The 20,202-nt window shown below is 45.6% G+C and overlaps 1 protein-coding gene across 5 annotated transcripts in view; it reads right to left on the bottom strand.

Moving 5' to 3' along the window:
- The window catches only part of USP37 (ubiquitin specific peptidase 37), a 539,331-nt gene that overhangs the window by 220,477 nt on the left and 298,652 nt on the right, over positions 1–20,202 (bottom strand). For all 5 annotated transcript variants that reach the window (XM_029605048.1, XM_029605049.1, XM_029605047.1 and 2 more), the window contains one exon: positions 7,610–7,689. In XM_029605048.1, coding sequence (XP_029460908.1) covers positions 7,610–7,689 — 80 coding nt within the window. The remainder of the gene's footprint in view (positions 1–7,609; positions 7,690–20,202) is intronic.

Here is a 20,202-nt window from a genome sequence, read left to right as displayed (position 1 = left end):
CTCCTGCAAAACATTCTTTGCTCTCTCAAAAGATTCAAAAAACATTGGATATTATATAATCAACTGTAGTTTAGCAGGAAATTGTATAGTAAAACTGATCTTCGATTTCACCAGTTAGGCACATGCATTAGTAAAAGCTTTCTGCTTTGCAGTGTAAATGATAGCGTAATCCTGAAACACCAACATTTTCTCACCCTCAAATAGAAGATTCCTTTTTCGATATGCATGCATAACTTCCATTTTATGTGCAATATTTTGGCAATAAACACTCAGCTAACAGCCTCTATTAAATTTCTGCCCTACTCTATGGGCTCTTTCCAGTTGCAACTGGCCATGGAATCCTTTTAGATATAGCTCCTTAATTAACCACAGCTCCCATGTACCAATTAGAGCTGCATTGTTGATTCTCTTCGGGAGCCCGACAAAACAAATTGCTCCTCCATGATCTGTTTTTTTAAGTTGTCCAATTTATCAGCATACGCATTCACCATTTTTTCAAGTGCTTCTACCTCTGAGTCCAAATGTTGAGTTTAGTCCTCTGCAGTAGAAATTCTGGATTCTGCCTCCTGCAGCTTTTGATTAATAGCTTCCACCTGAATAAATACTTTTTGAAACTTCTCTTCCAGTGCAAGAGCAATTGCCACTGCTACATCGCTAACCACTGGTTCTGTAGGAAATATCCCAATTCCTGCTAACAGGGACAAGTTACTAAAATAGACATTTTGATGTCAGTAAAAATGGACATTGGCCTATTTGGGTTACGCATAGCTAAATGTAGAGAAAAATGGTCTTTGGCATTTGGCTATGTGCAGCCAAATGCAGACATGAGAAAGCTTTCTCATTACTGTGTATGTGACAAGCCGCAGAATTTATTAGCCTTGCTAGCCAAGCTGGCACCAAAATGGGACCTCTTTTTATGGTCCTAATGTCTAACCAGGTTCAGAATTTATCAGAGCTCTGTCAGATTTGTGAAACTGTAATTAATCAGAACTGACCGCTTGTTGAACTCCAGAGTGAACAAAGAACTGAGAGAAAAGAGCGGGAAGTTTCTAATTAACAGCTTGATACAGTAAAGTGGGGCCATGGTTACCCTGCTCCTAACCCGCTTTCTACTCACTTTTCGGCCGCGTTAGTCCAACCCGCGATACACTATCCCCTTTAACCCATTCTTACCGCCTCTTTAAATCACCAGGTAACCCCTTCCGCACGCGGCATGTATATGAGATGTAAACGATCGAAATAGCTATTCCCTCCCATACAGTAACGCGTGCCCCGACTATCGCTATTTTACCCTGCCGTTTTGCCGCGCGTTTAACCTGCTAACTTACCGCCTACCCTTACCCCTGCGTTAGAGGCAGGGGTAATGGTAGACGGCAAACTTTCCCCCAAAAGGAAACCTCTAAAAACCTAAAATCCCCTCCTCCCGAAGCGACTCGACATTACTGTTGAGATTACTACCTGATAATCTCCTTTTCCTTAGTGTAGACAGATGGACTCAGAACGAATGGGATAGTATCCGCGTGCTAGCAGTTGGAGACGGATCTGACGTCAGCACGGGGGTATATATCTCCCCCCAGGAAGCGTAGCAACTCAGTAATCTTCCTTGCAAAAGCTGTTATGGATGTGTGTACTGACGCTCAGTGAAAGTGAAAACAGGATTCCCCTGACCGATTGATAGTAGCTGGAGACCGCCAGCATTCACAACCGGAAGGCGTTGACACCAGGTAGAGTGTACGCTCTTATGGAACAGAAGACATGGCTTACCTTGAATCGGTGAAACCCATGTACACAGGCAGCTGGGCAGGATGCTGAGTCCATCTGTCTACACTAAGGAAAAGGAGATTATCAGGTAGTAATCTCAACATTTCCTGGCGTGTAGCCAGATGGACTCAGAACGAATGGGATGTACAAAAGCTTTACTCCCAGCCTGGACGGGAGGCTGCCTGAGGACCATGTAGTACCGCCCTCGCAAATGCTGAGTCCTCCCTGGCCTGGACATCCAGACGGTAGAATCCGGAGAAGGTATGGAGGGAGGACCACGTCGCCGCTTTACAGATTTCTGCAGGCGACAGCATCCTGGATTCAGCCCAGGATGTCGCTTGCGCTCTGGTAGAATGAGCCTTGACTTGTAGAGGCGGAGACTTCCCGGCTTCTACGTAAGCTGCTCTGATAACTTCTTTAATCCAGCGGGCGATGGTGGGCCGCGAGGCCGCTTCACCTTCCTTCTTCCTGCTGTGCAGGACGAATAGATGGTCCGTCTTTCGTAGGTGTTGTGTCACATCCAAATATCTGGGCAGCAATCTGCCAATGTCGAGATGGCGTAATAAACGCCCTTCTTCAGATTTCTTCAGACCCGCCGTGGTCGGCAGGGATATGGTTTGGTTAAGATGAAATTGTGAAACCACTTTCGGTAGAAAGGAGGGGACCGTCCGAAGATAGATAGCCTCCGGAGTGATTCTGAGAAATGGATCACGGCAGGACAGTGCTTGTAGCTCTGAGATGCGGCGGGCTGAACATACAGCCAGCAAGAACACCATCTTCAAGGTTAGAGAACGGAGAGATAGGCCCCGAAGGGGTCTGAAGGTGGACCCTGCGAGGAAATCCAAAACAAGGTTGAGGTTCCACAAAGGCACAGGCCACTTCAGTGGCGGACGAATATGCTTGACTCCTTGCAGGAAGCGAGAAACATCTGGGTGCATGGCGATGGTCTTGCCATCCCTCCTGGGACCATAGCAAGACAGCGCAGCCACCTGAACCTTGATGGAGCTGAGGGAGAGACCCTTCTGAAGTCCATCCTGCAGGAAATCCAACACAATAGGGATTGTGGTCGCATGGGGATTGGTGCCATGAGTGTCGCACCATGCTTCGAATACTCTCCAGATGCGAATGTAGGTGAGGGATGTGGAAAACCTGCGAGCTCGGAGGAGTGTATCAATCACGGGCTCCGAGTAACCTCTTTTCTTCAGTCTAGACCTCTCAAGGGCCAGATCGTAAGAGAGAATTGAGCTGGATCCTCGTGGAGGATGGGACCTTGACGTAGAAGGTCCCGGAGAGGAGGCAGGGGGAGAGGCTCCCCTGCCAGTAGTCTTCTCAGGTCTGCGTACCAGGGTCTTCTTGGCCAGTCTGGTGCCACTAGAAGAACTAGGCCCCGGTGTTTCTGAATCTTGTGGATGATGGCGCCCAGCAGAGGCCACGGAGGAAAGGCGTATAGCAGAGTCCCTGGAGGCCACGGCTGAACCAGGGCATCGATTCCGTGTGAGAACGGGTCGCGCTTGCGGCTGAAGTATCTGGGTACTTGAGCATTGGACTTGTCCGCCAGTAAATCCATGTCCGGAATCCCCCAGTGATCCACAATCATCTGGAAGGCTGTGGGTGACAGCTGCCACTCTCCCGGATTTAGGCTTTCTCTGCTGAGGAAGTCTGCTGTGGTATTGTCCTTCCCGGCAATGTGGACGGTGGAGATGTCCTGCAGATTCGCCTCTGCCCAAGCCATCAGTGGGGCGATCTCCAGAGATACTTGTCTGCTTCTGGTTCCGCCCTGACGGTTGATGTATGCCACCGTGGTGGCGTTGTCGGACATCACTCTGACTGCTCTGTTCTTTAGTCTGTGAGCAAATCGAAGGCATGCCAATCGGACTGCCCGGGCCTCTAGACGGTTGATGTTCCACGCTGACTCCTCTCTGTTCCACCGCCCTTGTGCGGTGAGTTCTTCGCAGTGCGCTCCCCAGCCGCTCAGGCTGGCATCTGTGGTGAGCAAGGTCCACGAGGGTGAGGACATCTTCGACCCCCTGCTCATGTGGTTGGACCGCAACCACCACTGCAACTGAGTCCGCACCCTGGCTGGCAGAGGAAGGTGCGTGGAATAGTTCCGTAGACGGGGGCTCCAGCGAGAGAGCAGGGAGTGTTGTAGAGGTCTCATATGGGCCCTCGCCCAAGGCACCACTTCCAGGGTGGATGCCATGAGACCAAGAACCTGCAGATAATCCCAGGCTATGGGCCGACTGGCTCCCATCAAATACTGGATACGCTGCTGAAGTTTCAACTTTCTCTTGGTAGTGAGACTGACTGTGTCTGCTCGGGTGTCGAACTGTACTCCCAGGTATTCCAAAGACTGGGAAGGCTGTAGGCAGCTCTTGCTGAGGTTGATTACCCAGCCCAAGCTTTCCAGAAGGGTGATTACTCTGTCGGTCGTCCGAAGGCTCTCCTCTCGAGATTTCGCCCGGATCAGCCAGTCGTCTAGGTAGGGATGGACCATCTTGGAAAGCACGCTCAACTAGCGTGCAGGCACTCCAAACTGCTTTGGAGACGGAAATTACTGAGTTGCTACGCTTCCTGTGGGGACATATATACCCCCGTGCTGACGTCAGATCCGTCTCCAACTGCTAGCACGCGGATACTATCCCATTCGTTCTGAGTCCATCTGGCTACACGCCAGGAAATTTTTGTTGCTTTCTTACCTTTTGTTGCTTTCAGCTCCTTCCCTTCTCTGCCGTCCTCCGGAGGGGGCAGCCGGCGGCGAAAGCGGCTCGCAGCGGTCCCCCCCCGCGCAGGTCCCGGTTCTCCTGGCTCGGCAACAACAACAGCAGTACAATGGCCACCAATTAAAGCAACTTGTCCAGTCTGGCACAAGTTTCCATATCCATTCCCCCTTGTATTCACATTCTCCACCTGCAGCCACAGCTAGGGCTCCATCCACCCCAATCCTTCCTTCCTTCCTGGCTCGGCCAAATTGTGAAGCGGCTTGCAGCGCTCCCCCCCGCGCAGGTCCCGGTTCTCCTGGCTCGGCATGAGGTGAGAGCCCACTGTTCTGTGCCCTCTCCGGCACGAGCGGAGCGAAGCGTTCTTTCATTGGCCTGAGCGCCCGATTTGGGCGCTCCAGCCAATGAAAGCACATAGACGGGCGCGCGTGACGCACACAGTGACGAGCCACTTTCGCTGCCGGCTGCCCCCTCCGTAGGGCGGCAGAGAAGGGAAGGAGCTGAAAAGCAACAAAAGGTAAGTTGGCACACGTCGAGCCGCTTCGGGAGGAGGGGATTTTCGGTTTTTAGGTTTTCATGGGTTAAAGTTGGGATCCACTTCCTGGTGCCTGTCATTTCAAATGTCATTTGAAATGACAGGTACCAGTGCACCCAGGATACTGTATAGGCGCTGTATTAAGCGCCTATACAGTAAAATGGGTTGCGCGGGCCTAACGCTTCGCAGACGCGGCTTGCATTTGCAAGCAATTTAAATAGAGTATAGAGTGGTATGTGATCAGAACTGTGCGTGTGGCAAACGAGGGTGCGCCCGGCACTGCCGCACTCTAACGCGGCCTTACTGTATCGACCCGTAAATGCCTTAATTATGCATTAGAACATAAGAAATTGCCATGGGTCCATCACGCCCAGCATCCTGTTTCCAACAGAAGCCAAACCAGGCCATAAGAACCTGGCAATTACCCAAACACCAAGAAGATCCCATGCTACTGATGCAATTAATAGCAGTGGCTATTCCCTAAGTAAACTTGATTAATAGCAGTTAATGGACTTCTCTTCCAAGAACGTATCCAAACCTTTTTTGAACCCAGGTACACTAACTGCACTAACCACATCCTCTGGTAACAAATTCCAGAGCTTAATTGTGCACTGAGTGAAAAATAATTTTCTCCGATTAGTCTTAAATGTGCTACTTGCTAACTTCATGGAGTGCCCCCTAGTCTTTCTATTATCTGAAAGTGTAAATAACCGATCCACATCTACTCGTTCAAGATCTCTCATGATTTTAAAGACCTCTATTATATCCCCCTCAGCTGTCTCTTCTCCAAGCTTAACAACCCTAACCTCCTTCAGCCTTTCCTCATAGGGGAGCTGTTCCATCCCCTTTATGATTTTGGTTGCTCTTCTCTGTACCTTCTCCATCGCAACTATATCTTTTTTGAGATACGGTGACCAGAATTGTACACAGTAACTATGCATTAGCTGCTGAATATGCATAAGTGAGCTCTTGAAAAGGGGAAGTTAACAGCCCTCGTGGTGGGGAGCCCATCGTTACCCCTTCTGAAGAGGCTGCGGCGACCCGTCTGAGTGTATCCTGGACCAAGATGACTTGTGGAGGTAAGGTCTAAGAGACTTCACAGTGAACAGTCTGTCGCTTCAGTGGCCGTGACTTTCCTCTCTGTATCTGTGCTGGAGACCGGTGAAGGGAGGGATCTCCCTCGACCAGCCCAAGAACAAAGCTACTACAGTCGCCTGGTAAGAATCTGGCTCAATTTCCTACCTCAGGGGTTAGTAAGTTAGAGCTTATTAGTGCTCAAAAGTAAGTCTTGTCTAAAAAGAGGTGAGACCAGCAGAAATTAAGGATAATTTGATAAGCATTGGATGTTAAATATGCTTTGGTAACTATTGTCTTTCTTATTGCCTGTGGGTATTGCCTGACAAAGTGTTAAGCTTAGCCCTGTGTAACCTATAAATAAAACAGCTTTGTTTTTATTCAAATAGTTATGTAATTTTCTAATGATGAAAATGAGGATCACTGGTAAACAGTAGTTACATTCGAAGGGAGGTGGGGGTTAGAAATCATAGCTCTCCTCCCTACAGTTCTGTTGCTAGACCTGCTGAGTTATCTTGTAAAGTCAGCTATCTTGCTTTCTCCATCTCCAGCTTTCTCTTTGCGAACCAATTTGGTGGCCATAATTTAAATTAAGGCGCAATAAATGTCCATTTCTGCTCACTAAGCCTTAATAGCTCTGAAGAGGCTTTCGTGCACAAAAATGGGAAGAGATATTAATAAAATACGAGAGGACCACCCCAGGGCAGCAAAGAACATTTCTCCCTCTCATCACATCATGTGACTCCTCCAGTTATTTACAGTATTTTGTTAAAACTTATTGCACACTCAATGTAGCTCCAAGCAAAGTACAAACATCAAAACTAAAAATAAGGGTAATACTGAAATTATCAAATATTAAAATGCAATCATAAAACAAATCTCCTCTGAAATCCAAACCATCAGATCAACAGAAGAATAAACATATCCATAATTCTTCTCCCTCTCATTTCTCAATCCCTCAAATACTTATGTTCCTTCAACATAGTAATACACCCTGTTTGATGAACTTAGACTTTCCTATAACACCCCCTAATTCCAATACAACCCGTTCATTAATGGAAAACCTGCACAAACAGGCTTTCATTTTATTTTTTTCTGAAAAGTCAATTAATTTAGTTCCAATTACATCACCACTAGCATCAAATTCCACATAGATGGAAAAAAAGCAAAAGCTTTCTGCTTTGTGACTATCAACTTCACCTCTTCCAGACTTGGAGAAGCAAGTAAAACAAGTTGCACAGAGATCTAGCTGGACTATAAACCACTAGTAAATGAGCCAAATATTTGGGATTTTCCCAATGCAGTCTTAAAAACAATGCCCAAGACTTTAAGCAGCACCCTCTGCTTAAGAGTTTATGCTGAAAACCAGACTGGTTAGATGTGCCTTTAGGACTGGGTGGCAAATCACAGCTTGCCCAATAGCAAAAAGTAGGTAGTAGATTTGAGTGATAGAGTCAGTAGCGGTTCCATATATTAAGCACCAAACTGCACTTTTGTCCCTATAGTCACTGCATGCACTCACCTGGGGAGCCTATTAAATTTGTGCATGACACTAGCACACTTTCCATTACATTTCTCACAGGAATATTCAATTTCTTCCATCTGTTAATAAGAGAAAAAATAAACATAGGATTAACTGACATATCTTTCTTTGCCAGTAAGTTATAAAATATACAAATTACCTGCTTTTAAGCAGATCAGCTTCATGGCTTGGTAGCAACACTGTGGTGCAGGAGACCTAAGTCTGAGTGTCATAACCATCAGAGATAGAGAAGATAAAGCTAAGTTGCTCACCTGTAACAGATGTTCTTTATAGCCAGCAGGTAAGATCAATCACACAAGTGTGTTACATCATCCAAGATGGTACCATGATGGGGGAAAAAAGTTCTATCATAGGTAAAAAAAACAAACCTGAGATTTTTCTGAGCATGCACTAGCTGCTGTTGCTAGTCTCTTCAGTCTTTATAGCAAGCTAATTTTAAGGAGAGGAGCATGGGACTGTATAGCTAATTTCTCTTGTTGTCTTTCCAGAATACCTATTACAGATGACCAACTTTGCTTTCCCTGTGGACAAGCAACTTAAGATTCAGCATACAAGTGAGGACACCTAAATTGAAGGGTGCATGAATTTTTCAGTATGCTTTACATTATTAGAATAATATGCAACTCATGTTTATCCCAAGGTTGGAAGGGAGAGCTGAAGGAATTAATAGACTTTTGAGACCTGTTGGATCAAAACTGATGGCTTGACGGCAAGCATTTCCTAGAGAGCAATAAGTGGTAGAAGTATGTAAGGAAGACCAGGTGGCAGTTTTGCATATATCTCACTTAGATGCAGAACAGAGTAACAAAGTATATGATGGCAGTCTGTCCAGCAAGTTGTTTAGGGTAGAAAGTGTCCCGCTATGCAATACCATATGCAGAAATGGTAGATCTAAATTTAACAAAGGTTACTCCATTTCATTTCCATCCTTTAGCCATGTCGGGGAAAGGCAGCTGTTGAAGCCCTAACTTGGTGGACTTTTACCTCAGATTGAAGATCTTGCCCTGATTTATTATAACAATAAGAATTGCAATCAGAGATCAAAGTCTAAAGAGTCCTGTCTGTAACTGAAAAACCCCATTTAACTGAGCCGAAGGATACAAACAGTTGTGAAGACATCCTTTAAGGCCTGATTCTTTCTTTTTTTTTTAAATTCTTTTTTAGTGCAGCAGAAATCAGAAATTCAACATCACATACAGTCATATGGACACATTAAGAGCACACTATAACTAGATAGTAACCATGACATCAAACAACAATAATTGCACCCAACTTCTGCCTTTTTTCTTATCCTCTCCCAAACAAAAACTCCCCCCCTATGACTACAATCCTTACATTACGCCGCACTAAATCCCACCCCTCTTCACAACTGCCAATCCCACACATCCATCTGTTCCACACGCCACCCGAAACTACCTTCCTCACTCACACCAATCACCAACATTCATTTTATAGCATAGGTACACAAATGGAATAAATATTAGTTTGGCTTTATTTGGCCACGTCACTTCACTGTCTATCAACTAGTTGACCTAGCAGAAATCCTGTCCCTTATTTTTCCCCCAAGAAGTCGTATATTGTAGGGCGTGAAGCCTTTGTTTTTCTTTTGTGTCTAATGAGTCATGGAACTTAGCTCACGCCTGAACATAATCATTGGACACTGTCCGATGATGGTAGAGCAAACCAATTTTCTCCAGCACCATGAGAGCAGTCAATTTTGGTTTGCCAAATAGAAATCTCGGGAGGCGCTTCATCTATCCATTTATGCAAAATGCTTCTACAGGCCAGTTGTATGGCTAAATATATAAACAAATTCACTCCTTTTTCCGATTATGATATTTCAACCACATCTCCCAGAAGGAGCACAGTCATTTTTTTGGGCACCTTAAGACCCACATAACCATTCACCCGAGATAGTACCTCATTCCAAAAAGGTGTTTAACAAGTCAGTAGTTTGGTATCACAGTACCATTTTCCAATTTACATCTAGAGCTTAATGGTGAACTCAAAAGCTTCATATGGTAATATCTATCATTAATATAAGCAACATTTAGAATTTTATAATTTTGTTCTTTCAAGCTTACATCCATACTTGTAACTGTGCAGTAGCTTAATACACCTCTTAAGTATTCAATAAGTACACAATAAAGCTCTGGAATTTGTTGCCAGACGATGTGGTTAGTGCAGTTAGTGTAGCTGGGTTCAAAAAAGGTTTGGATAAGTTCTTGGAGGAGAAGTCCATTAATGGCTATTAATCAATTTTACTTAGGGAATAGCCACTGCTATTAATTGCATCAGTAGCATGGGATCTTCTTAGTGTTTGGGTAATTGCCAGGTTCTTGTGGCCTGGTTTTGGCATCTGTTGGAAACAGGATGCTGGGCTTGATGCACCCCTGGTCTGACCCAGCATGGCAATTTCTTATGTTCTTATGTTCTTATTCCCTACAATATGTCAAAAGAAAGCATTTTGCGATCTACAAATCTAGTCAGGATTGCAAAAAAAATAGATGCCAAGGTCTTTTTCAAGAAGGCTTTATTGAAGTGGAGACGTCTAAAAAAAATTATAGCCCGACTCAGGCCGAGTTTCGCCGCCTTCAAAACGGCTGCCTTAGGGGCTTCAATATGTTTGATCTCAGGTTTGTTGAAACAACTATGAACTCGTGTGTCAATTCACTCTTAACATATGTAATCCGCTTTGATATGAAATCTTTTGGTTAAAATATGATTCTTAATCATGTTCATGCAATTCATCTACTGGTGTGCCAATCAGACTTATGCAACTTGTTTTAGCAAGTGGAGACGCTGACCAGGTTATGAAGCGCAAGAAGCGCCATTCGAGGTTCATAATCAGTGCATAAGTCTGATTGGCACACCAGTAGATGAATTAAGAAAATAAGAACATAAGAAAATGCCATACTGGGTCAGACCAAGGGTCCATCAAGCCCAGCATCCTGTTTCCAACAGTGGCCAATCCAGGCCATAAGAACCTGGCAAGTACCCAAAAACTAAGTCTATTCCATGTAACCATTGCTAATGGCATTGGCTATTCTCTAAGTGAACTTAATAGCAGGTAATGGACTTCTCCTCCAAGAACTTATACAATCCTTTTTTAAACACAGCTATATTAACTGCACTAACCACATCCTCCGGCAACAAATTCCAGAGTCTAATCGTGCGTTGAGTAAAAAAGAACTTTCTCCGATTAGTTTTAAATGTGCCCCATGCTAACTTCATGGAGTGCCCCCTAGTCTTTCTACTATCCGAAAGAGTAAATAACTGATTCACATCTACCCGTTCTAGACCTCTCATGATTTTAAACACCTCTATCATATCCCCCCCTCAGTCGTCTCTTCTCCAAGCTGAAAAGTCCTAACCTCTTCAGCCTTTCCTCATAGGGGAGCTATGCCATCCCCTTTATCATTTTGGTTGCCCTTCTCTGTACCTTCTCCATCGCAATTATATCTTTTTTGAGATGCGGCGACCAGAATTGTACACAGTATTCAAGGTGCGGTCTCACCATGGAGCGATACAGAGGCATTATGACATTTTCCATTTTATTCACCATTCCCTTTCTAATAATTCCCAACATTCTGTTTGCTTTTTTGACTGCCGCAGCACACTGTACCGACGATTTCAATGTATTATCCACTATGACACCTAGATCTCTTTCTTGGGTTGTAGCACCTAATATGGAACCCAACATTGTGTAACTATAGCATGGGTTATTTTTCCCTATATGCATCACCTTGCACTTATCCACATTAAATTTCATCTGCCATTTGGATGCCCAATTTTCCAGTCTCACAAGGTCTTCCTGCAATTTATCACAATCTGCTTGTGATTTAACTAATCTGAACAATTTTGTGTTATCTGCAAATTTGATTATCTCACTCGTCGTATTTCTTTCCAGATCATTTATAAATATATTGAAAAGTAAGGGTCCCAATACAGATCCCTGAGGCACTCCACTGTCCACTCCCTTCCACTGAGAAAATTGTCCATTTAATCCTACTCTCTGTTTGCAATCTACGAAAGGACATCGCCACCTATCCCATGACTTTTTACTTTTCCTAGAAGCCTCTCATGAGGAACTTTGTCAAACGCCTTCTGAAAATCCAAGTATACTATATCTACCGGTTCACCTTTATCCATATGTTTATTAACTCCTTCAAAAAAGTGAAGCAGATTTGTGAGGCAAGACTTGCCCTGGGTAAAGCCATGAACATGATTAAGAATCATATTTTAACCAAAAGATTTCATATCAAAGCGGATTACATATGTTAAGAGTGAATTGACACACGAGTTCATAGTTATTTCAACAAACCTGAGATCAAACATATTGAAGCCCCTGAGGCAGCTATTCTGAAGGCGGCGAAACTCGGCCTGAGTCGGGCTATAATTTTTTAGACGTCTCCACTTCAATAAAGCCTTCTTGAAAAAGACCTTGGCATCTATTTTTTCTGCAATCCTGACAAGAAAGCATTTTGCTCCAATGTTTGTTTAAACCCCTGACCGAGGAGGAAGTGAAATGTTTTTTTTGCAAAAAAAAAAAGTGAAGCAATCAGGACACGGGACACTGGCTCAGAAAGGTTAAGTGGCTGAAGGATTAACCTTTCAACATCCATGCCGGCAGGGACAAGGCCTGAAGATTGGGGTGGTGTAGGCACCTGTCGTTTTGAGTGATTAGAAGCAGGTCCTTTCCCCAAGGAATGTGCCTGCGAATGGAGAGATCCTGAAGTATTGGGAACCACACTTGGCGCGGCCAGTGGGGTGCTATCAGGATCATGGTTCCCTTGTCCTGACGTAACTTCACGACAGTCTTCGAGAGAAGAGGAAGTGGAGGGAATGCATAGAGCAGACCGGTTGTACATGAGAGGGAGAATGCGTCTCTGGGTTGAGAGTGTTTGCTGCGAGTGAGAGAGAAGGTTCTCTACTTTGCGGTTTTGAGGAGACCAAAGAGGTCTATTCGAGGATATCCAATACACTTCAGAAAACCCTGCAAAAAATACGACCTTATAACAGCCCTCACAAATGAACTCAATAAACTTGACTTGACAGACTCCAACTCTGCTATCTCCTCCTGGAATCAACTTACCAACTCTACTGCCAACAAGTTATGCCCTACACAACATCGTGAAATCAACCCCTCTAACAGGAAGAAACCCTGGTACACGCCTGAGCTTAAAACGATGAAGCATAATCTAAGAAAGCTAGAAAGGAGATGGTGCAGGGATCAATCCCCACACTATTGGCGAGATTCAGGTCTTACCTCCACACTTATCGCCAATCCATAGACAAATCTAAAAGGGACTTTTACTCCCATAAAATTCACCAATTCCAATTCAATCCTTGAGCCCTCTTCGAATATGTAACAAACCTAACTAAAACCAATCCCAACCCCTATCCTGACACCAATGATAAAGCCAAATGTGAGGAACTAGCTCAATTCTTCCACAATAAAATACATAAAATAATGTCGTGCTTCTCTACAACATGCATACCCTCACCCACCTTAGAACGAACACCTCAGCTGTACTTGATTCTTTCGAGACAACTTCCTCCTTAGAAATAACTTCCATTCTAAAGAAAATTAAAACCTCACAGCACCCCATCAACACCATCCCTACAAAAGCCCTCCTCACCATCCCTAATGTAATCTCTAAACCCATTTCCAACATCATTAATAGATCCATCACATTGAGCACCATCCCTAACCAACGTAAATAAGCCATAGTGAAACCTATTCTAAAAAAACCAACACTAGACCACACAGACCCAGGCAACTTTCGCCCTATCTCCAATCTTCCCTTCCTAACAAAAATACTTGAAAAAACCATCAATCGCTAACTCACAGACTATTTAGATGAACATCACATACTCTTCCCCTCACAATATGATTTCCGAAAACACCACAGCACTGAGACCCTCCTCACCTCTCTCACTGACCACATCATGAAAGGTCTTGACAAAGGCCAATCATTCATCTTGGCCCTCCGTGACATTTCTGCCGCATTTGACACTATCAACCATACAATTCTAATAGAACGCCTCAAAGAAGTCGGCATATCCGGTATCGCACTTTGCTGGTTTCAATCATACCTCAATGACAGACAATACAGAGTTAAAATTGGGAACTGTGAATCTAAACCTACTAACCTACTAACCTTATGCAAGGCGTCCCGCAAGGCTCTTCGCTTTCATCCACCCTATTCAATATCTACCTACTCCCCCTCTGCCATCTCCTTTCTGATCTTGGTCTTCCACATTTTATATATGTGGACAACGTACAAATCCTTATTCCAATTAAGGACACCTTAGGCGAAGCCCTTAAAACCTGGAATGCTCCCTCGCAGCAATCAGCACCCTCCTCGCAAACAACTACCTGGCACTCAACACTACCAAAACCGAGCTCTTACATATCTCACCCTATAATACTGACCTTAACCTCCCCCTGCCTAACAAACTACCCACCGACATTTCCATATCACAACATGTACGCAGCCTCAGCGTCACCCTAGATAACCATCTTACCCTAAAGAAGTTCATCAACGCCACCCTAAAAGATGGCTTCTTCAAGCTCCACACTTTAAAAAAAACTCAAACCCCTTCTACATCTCAATGATTTTCGGACAATACTCCAATCCCTCATACTGTCAAAAATTGACTACTGCAATGCCATCCTTCTAGGCCTACCTAAAAGTGCTACCCAACCCCTCCAAATGCTCCAGAATTCCGCTGCCCGGATCCTTACCAACACCCACAGAAATGACCATATTACCCCTGTCCTCAAACATCTACACTGGCTACCAATCACTTCAAGGATACTATAAGAGACTCTCACGCTCATCCATAAAGCACTTTACAACCAAACCATAAACTGGTTCAATGATTTCCTCGTGTTTCGCACCACTGCCAGACCCACTAGGAACCAATATCTGGCTACTTTGCACACACCTTCACTTAAACTTACCAAACTCAAATCAACCAAAAACTGTGCTCTCGCCATAGCAGGTCCCTCCCTATGGAACAACATGCCATCTACCCTCCGCCAGGAACCTTGCCCAAAAAAATTCAAACAGAAACTCAAGACCTGGCTTTTCAAGCAAGCTTTCAGATGAACATTCTCTCCCCCTCCCCTCACAGACCCATGTTCCCCCATTTGGCTCCATCCCCCTGGCCTCCCTCCTCTGGCCCCTTCATTGCCCTTTCCTCTTGCCTTCTTCCTCTCACCCTAGCTTCCCCTACATACACCTTTAATGACCTAATCCTGAACCAGTTGTTTGCACCCTAGATCTTTATATGTATATTTGGCAATGCAGTCTTTTTCCCAGCTTGCATCTACCCTATATGTAATAATATTATTATTAGTTTTTAGTTCATTGTTTTATGTAAAGCATGTTTTCTGCATTCTGTTTTCATGTAAACTGATGAGATATTCCCAACAACCGTCGGTATATAAAATCTTTAAATAAATAAATAAATAAATAAAATCCCCATTGTTGAAAGATGGAGTTCGCTACTGAGGAGTTGAGAGACCACTTGTACGGTTGAAAGATGCGACTCAGCTGGTCTGCCAACACATTGTCCACTCCTGGCAAGTAGGTAGCCTTGAGGAACATCGAGTGGGAGAGGGCCTCCGCCCATATCTGTGCAGCTTCCTGACACAGAAGGTAGGAGCTTGTCCCTCCCTGTTTGTTAACGTACCACATGGCCACCTGGTTGTCTGTCTGAATCAGGATGACTTGATTGGAGAGGAGATCCTGAAAGCATATCTGATTGCTCGAAGCTCCAGGAAATTTATTTGGTGTTTGGCTTCCTCTGAAGACCAAGATCCTTGTGTCTGCAGATCAGCCACGTGGTCTCCCCAGCCGAGGTTGGAGGCATCGGTGGTGAGAATTATTTGAGGGTCTGGAGCTTGGAAAGGCAAGCCTTGGAGGAGATTGATCTGATTTTTCCACCAGGCAAGAGACTGATGGAGTGAGTCGGTTACGTGGACAATGGTCGACAGGCGCTGAATGGATTGAGTCCATTGTGACCTTAGAGTCCACTGCATGACTCTCATGGCCAAGCGGGCCATTGGGGTGACCTGAACTGAGGACGCCATGTGTCTCAGGAGGATGAGAAAGTGGCGTGCAGTCGTGAAGCGTTGAGACTGCAGCTGGTGTGCGAGAGACACAAGATTGAGAGATCGCTGTCGAGGCAGAAAAGCCTTTGCCTGCATGGTGTCCAAGTCTGCCCCAATGAACGATAATGTTTGAGATGGGACTAAGTAGGATTTGTCGTAGTTGACGAGAAATCCTAGCGAAATCAGGGTATGAAAGGTAAGATGCAGGGACGACAGAGCAGTTTGCTGAGTGGGAGCCCTGATCAACCAATCGTCTAGTTAGGGGTAGACATGAACACCTTGAGTCCTGAGGAAGGCTGCAACTACTACGAGACATTTCGTGAAGACTCGTGGTACAAGCGCGAGACCGAATGGAAGCACTCGGTACGGACAGTGCTTGGGGCCTACCAGAAATCTCAGATATTTGCGATGGGATGGAGTTATCGCAATGTGAGTGTATGCGTCTTGGAGATCGAGAGAGCAGAGCCAGTCTCCTCTTTGCAGAAGAGGGAGGGAACCCAAGGTTACCATCTTGAACTTTTCTCGTTGGAGGTACTTGTTGAGGGCACGTAGGTCCAGGACTGAACGAATGCCGCCTGATTTTTTGGGGATTAGAAAGTACCGGGAATAGAATCCTAGGCCTTGTTGGGAATAGGGTACTGGTTCTATTGCCTTGGACTGGAGGAGGAGGGAGACCTCCTGTTCCAGAAGTGGTGAGTGGTCGGATGTTCCCCACGTAAGCCGAGGTGGGGATTCCGGTGGGATGGAGAGAAAGTTCAGGTGATAACCCTGAGAGATTATGGCGAGAACCCACTGGTCTGAGGTGATTGTGTGCCACTTGTTGTGGAAATGGCTCAATCGACTGCCCATTGGTATCTGAGGCAGTGGAAGCCAGCTGCTGCTCTCTATACAGGAGTCAAAAACCAGAAGTAGGGCCTGGCTGAGGAGCTGCTTGTGGCTTTTGTTTTTGTGTCTGATGAGATTGGGCCTCGTGGAGCGAGTCCTAGACTGTGGTGGATAGGACTTCTTTGGACGGAAGAATGACTTTTTAGTATCCTTCCTGAATGGCTGCTTGGAGGCATAATCAGAAGGCATCAGAGAGAGCTGTCTCAGGGTCTCATGATGGTCCTTGAGTTCCGCCACCGTTCATTGAATCTGTTCGCCGAACAGATTGTTTCCTATACAGGGCAGGTTGGACAGTCTGTCCTGCACTTCAGGGCGAAGGTCCGAAGACTTGAGCCAGGCCCATCTTCTTGCCGAGATAGCCGCTGCAGATACCCTGGTCGCAGTATCAAAGATATCGTAAGATGATCTTATCTCATGCTTGCCTACTTCAAACCCTTTGTTTACTAGGGTTTGAAGTTGTTCCTGGAATTGCTGTGGCAGGGACTCTGCAAAGTCCTGTATCTGCTTGAATAAGACCATGTTGTACTGGGTCATATACAGCTGGTAAGAGGCAATCCGAGAGATGAGCATTGAGCCCTGGAAGACCCAGCGACCAATGGCATCTAGAAATGTTTGCTCCTTTCCTGGGGGAAAGGAAGTATGAGGTTTTGATCTCTTTGCTCTCTTTTGGGCAGATTCCACGATGACAGAGTGGTGATCCAACTGAGATTTTTGAAAACCTGGGGCCTATTTGTACCAAATAAGTGGTGTCAGTCTTCCTGTTGACTGGGGCAACAGAGCCAGGGTGTTCCCAGTTCTTTTTTAGTAGATCTAGAAGAACTTGGTGAATGGGGATGGAGGTTATTTCCTTGGGAGCATCCAGGAACTGCAACAACTGCAACAATTCCATCATTGTTCGAACAAGCTTTCCCATAGAACTAATGAGCAAGAAAAAAGGCATTTCATATCCTCCATATCTTCCCCAGCTTATATCTCTCTGAAGAAATTAACACGAAACTGTACTTAAGCATATGCAACACTATATTTTATCCTGTTACCAGATTCTATCAAGTTCAATGTTATTTACTTACTTATTTACTTATTAACCTGCTTTTTAGTTATTAACTGGTTAACCATATTATATACTTTTTCTCAAATTAACTATTTTATGTTTATTTATGTTTATTTATGTTTTATTATGTTTTCTCAAATTAACTATGTTCAATGTAAACCACTAAATGTTCAATGTAAACCACTAAATGTTCAATGTAAACCGCTAAATGAAGCGATAGTTACGGTTCCTTAGCGATAGTTATGGTTCCTTGTAAACCGGGGTGATATGTATACTATACAGGAACCCCGGTATATAAATTCTTTAAATAAATAAAATAAAATCGTGCTCGGTCTGTAATTGGAAGGGAACCAATTCAGACATCTCCTTCACAAAGTTTATGAAGGAAAGGTCCTATGGAGGAGAACGCTTTCTGCTTTCAGAAGGAGAAGGTGGTGAAGGCAAGCCATCGGTGACTGGTGAAGAATCATCTGTCCAGGTATCGTAGGGATCGGCATCTGCCCCTCTAGGAGCCCTAGGGGGACGGGACGGTGGAATCCCTGAAGGTCCTGGTCTAGGCTCCGAAGGAATCAAAGGAATAATTGGAGGCACCGATGAAGGCATCGAAGGCACCGGTGCAGGCATCAAGGGCATCGATGAATGGACTGGTGGCGCCGATGGACAGGCCGGCATCGATGGACGTAACGCATCGATGGCTGAGGCATCGGTAGAACTCCCGATGGAGGGTTGCGGAACGGTGTTTCTCCTCCCGATGACAAGGTAAGCGGAGAGGGCACCGGAGCCATCGGTGACCCGGGATCCATCGGTGGAAAAGCAGCCATGAGCACTTCCATCCTCGAGAGCAGCGGTGCCAACGCTGCTGGAATCGGGTCGGTGGCCGGTTCCGCAATCTGTACCGTGTCGGAGGAACTTGGAGTCGATGCATCGCCTTGTCGATGGCCTCCTGAACCAGCCAGTCCAGTTCTTCTTGGAGACCTGGAGCAAGCAGCCTCTGCTCCAGAACAGAAGAAGAAGGCAGAGGCATAGCTGGAGGGACCACCGTTAAACGTGGAGTCGCGGCTCCCAATCCCCTTTCGGGTGAGGGTTGCCTTGGTGACCCGATCGCCGAAAAGGTCTGTACCTTTTCTGGATGGGGTTTCTTTGACGGCGGCTCGGACGATGGTGAGGTCGATGATTTCGTTCCCTCGATGGTCCGAGTCTTCCGATGGCGATGTCGCTCTCTACGATCCCCTCGGTCCTGAGGGGGAGTAGAGGGAGTTAAAGGCCGAGAAGTTGTCGATGCCGGACGGTCACCGGCCGGTGGTCGATACTGGCGCGAAGTTGACAGTGCTGGTTCTGATGACGTCGATGCAATAGACGGCGTCGGGGTCTGAGCATGGAAAAGAAGTTCCATCTTCTCCATTCTGGCCTTGCGACCTTTGGGTATCATTAGGGCACATTTGCTGCAGGTCAGGACATCGTGCTCACATCCGAGACACATTACACAGACTTTATGGGGGTCTGTGATGGACATGGTGTGATTACAGTCCGGGCACAGATGGAACCCCGACGTCATGGCCATGAAAAAACCGCAGAACGGTCGACGGCCAGCAGGCTGTGAGGGCCAAATTAGACGGGAATCGACCGAAAAGGGGTAAAAACTTACCGGAGTACCGCGGAGTCAAAAATTCGAAGGAGGAACCCCTATGGGGTATGAAACATTTTAGTAATTCTATGAGGAAAATTCCTGACACGAATCTCTGTTGAGCTCCTTAACCACGTGGCTACTGCTGCGCGGAAAAAAGAAGACTGAAGGGGGACCCCTGCTGGCTGCAGAATTAGTGCCATGCTGGGCATGACCAGTAGGGGCCAGTCAAAGTTCTGGAAATTTTGACAAAAATGTTCCGTGATTGGGCTCCATCCTGTGATGTCACCCATATGTGAGGACTACCATCCTGCTTGTCCTGTGAGAAACATTCATTGTATTGCCTTCCGCCCCTCTTTCAGACAGATGGGATGGCCAGGTTCAACAAAAAACCGTAGCAGGTAAATCATCTTGTCCAAAGAGCATTGACACAGACACAGAGAACTCAATGGCTCCATTGCCTTTATATGGCAAGCCACATAAACATAATTACAGCAAACACATACAGTGCAAACTGTCTTTATATGACTTCATTAGAGCAGGCTCCTTTGAAGACTTCTGCAAAAATGGAAAGGACCCCCAACGGGATTTGAACCAGCATCAGCTGTAAGGTTGGGGACTGGAGTCTTAACCTCTAGGCCAGCCTAGCTAGACACTGAAATCTCTATGTCTCTGGCACCATAACAGTTCCAGGAGAACATACACCATCACGCCCCACAAAGGGGCACAGTGCCATACAATACATTCATACCAAATGCATTCAAACAGTATGTGCTCAGACAGCATGTGCTCAAACATTAAGTGCCTAAACAAAGTGAGAATGCGCCCAAATAGTATGCACTCAAGTAGGGGCTCAGGCAGGAGGTGCTCAGATAGTATGTGCTCAG

This window comes from Rhinatrema bivittatum, chromosome 6 (assembly GCF_901001135.1).
Source record: "Rhinatrema bivittatum chromosome 6, aRhiBiv1.1, whole genome shotgun sequence".
NCBI lineage: Eukaryota > Metazoa > Chordata > Amphibia > Gymnophiona > Rhinatrematidae > Rhinatrema > Rhinatrema bivittatum.
Note: the sequence above shows the minus strand (reverse complement) of the source record. Positions and strands in the feature narration are given on the sequence as shown.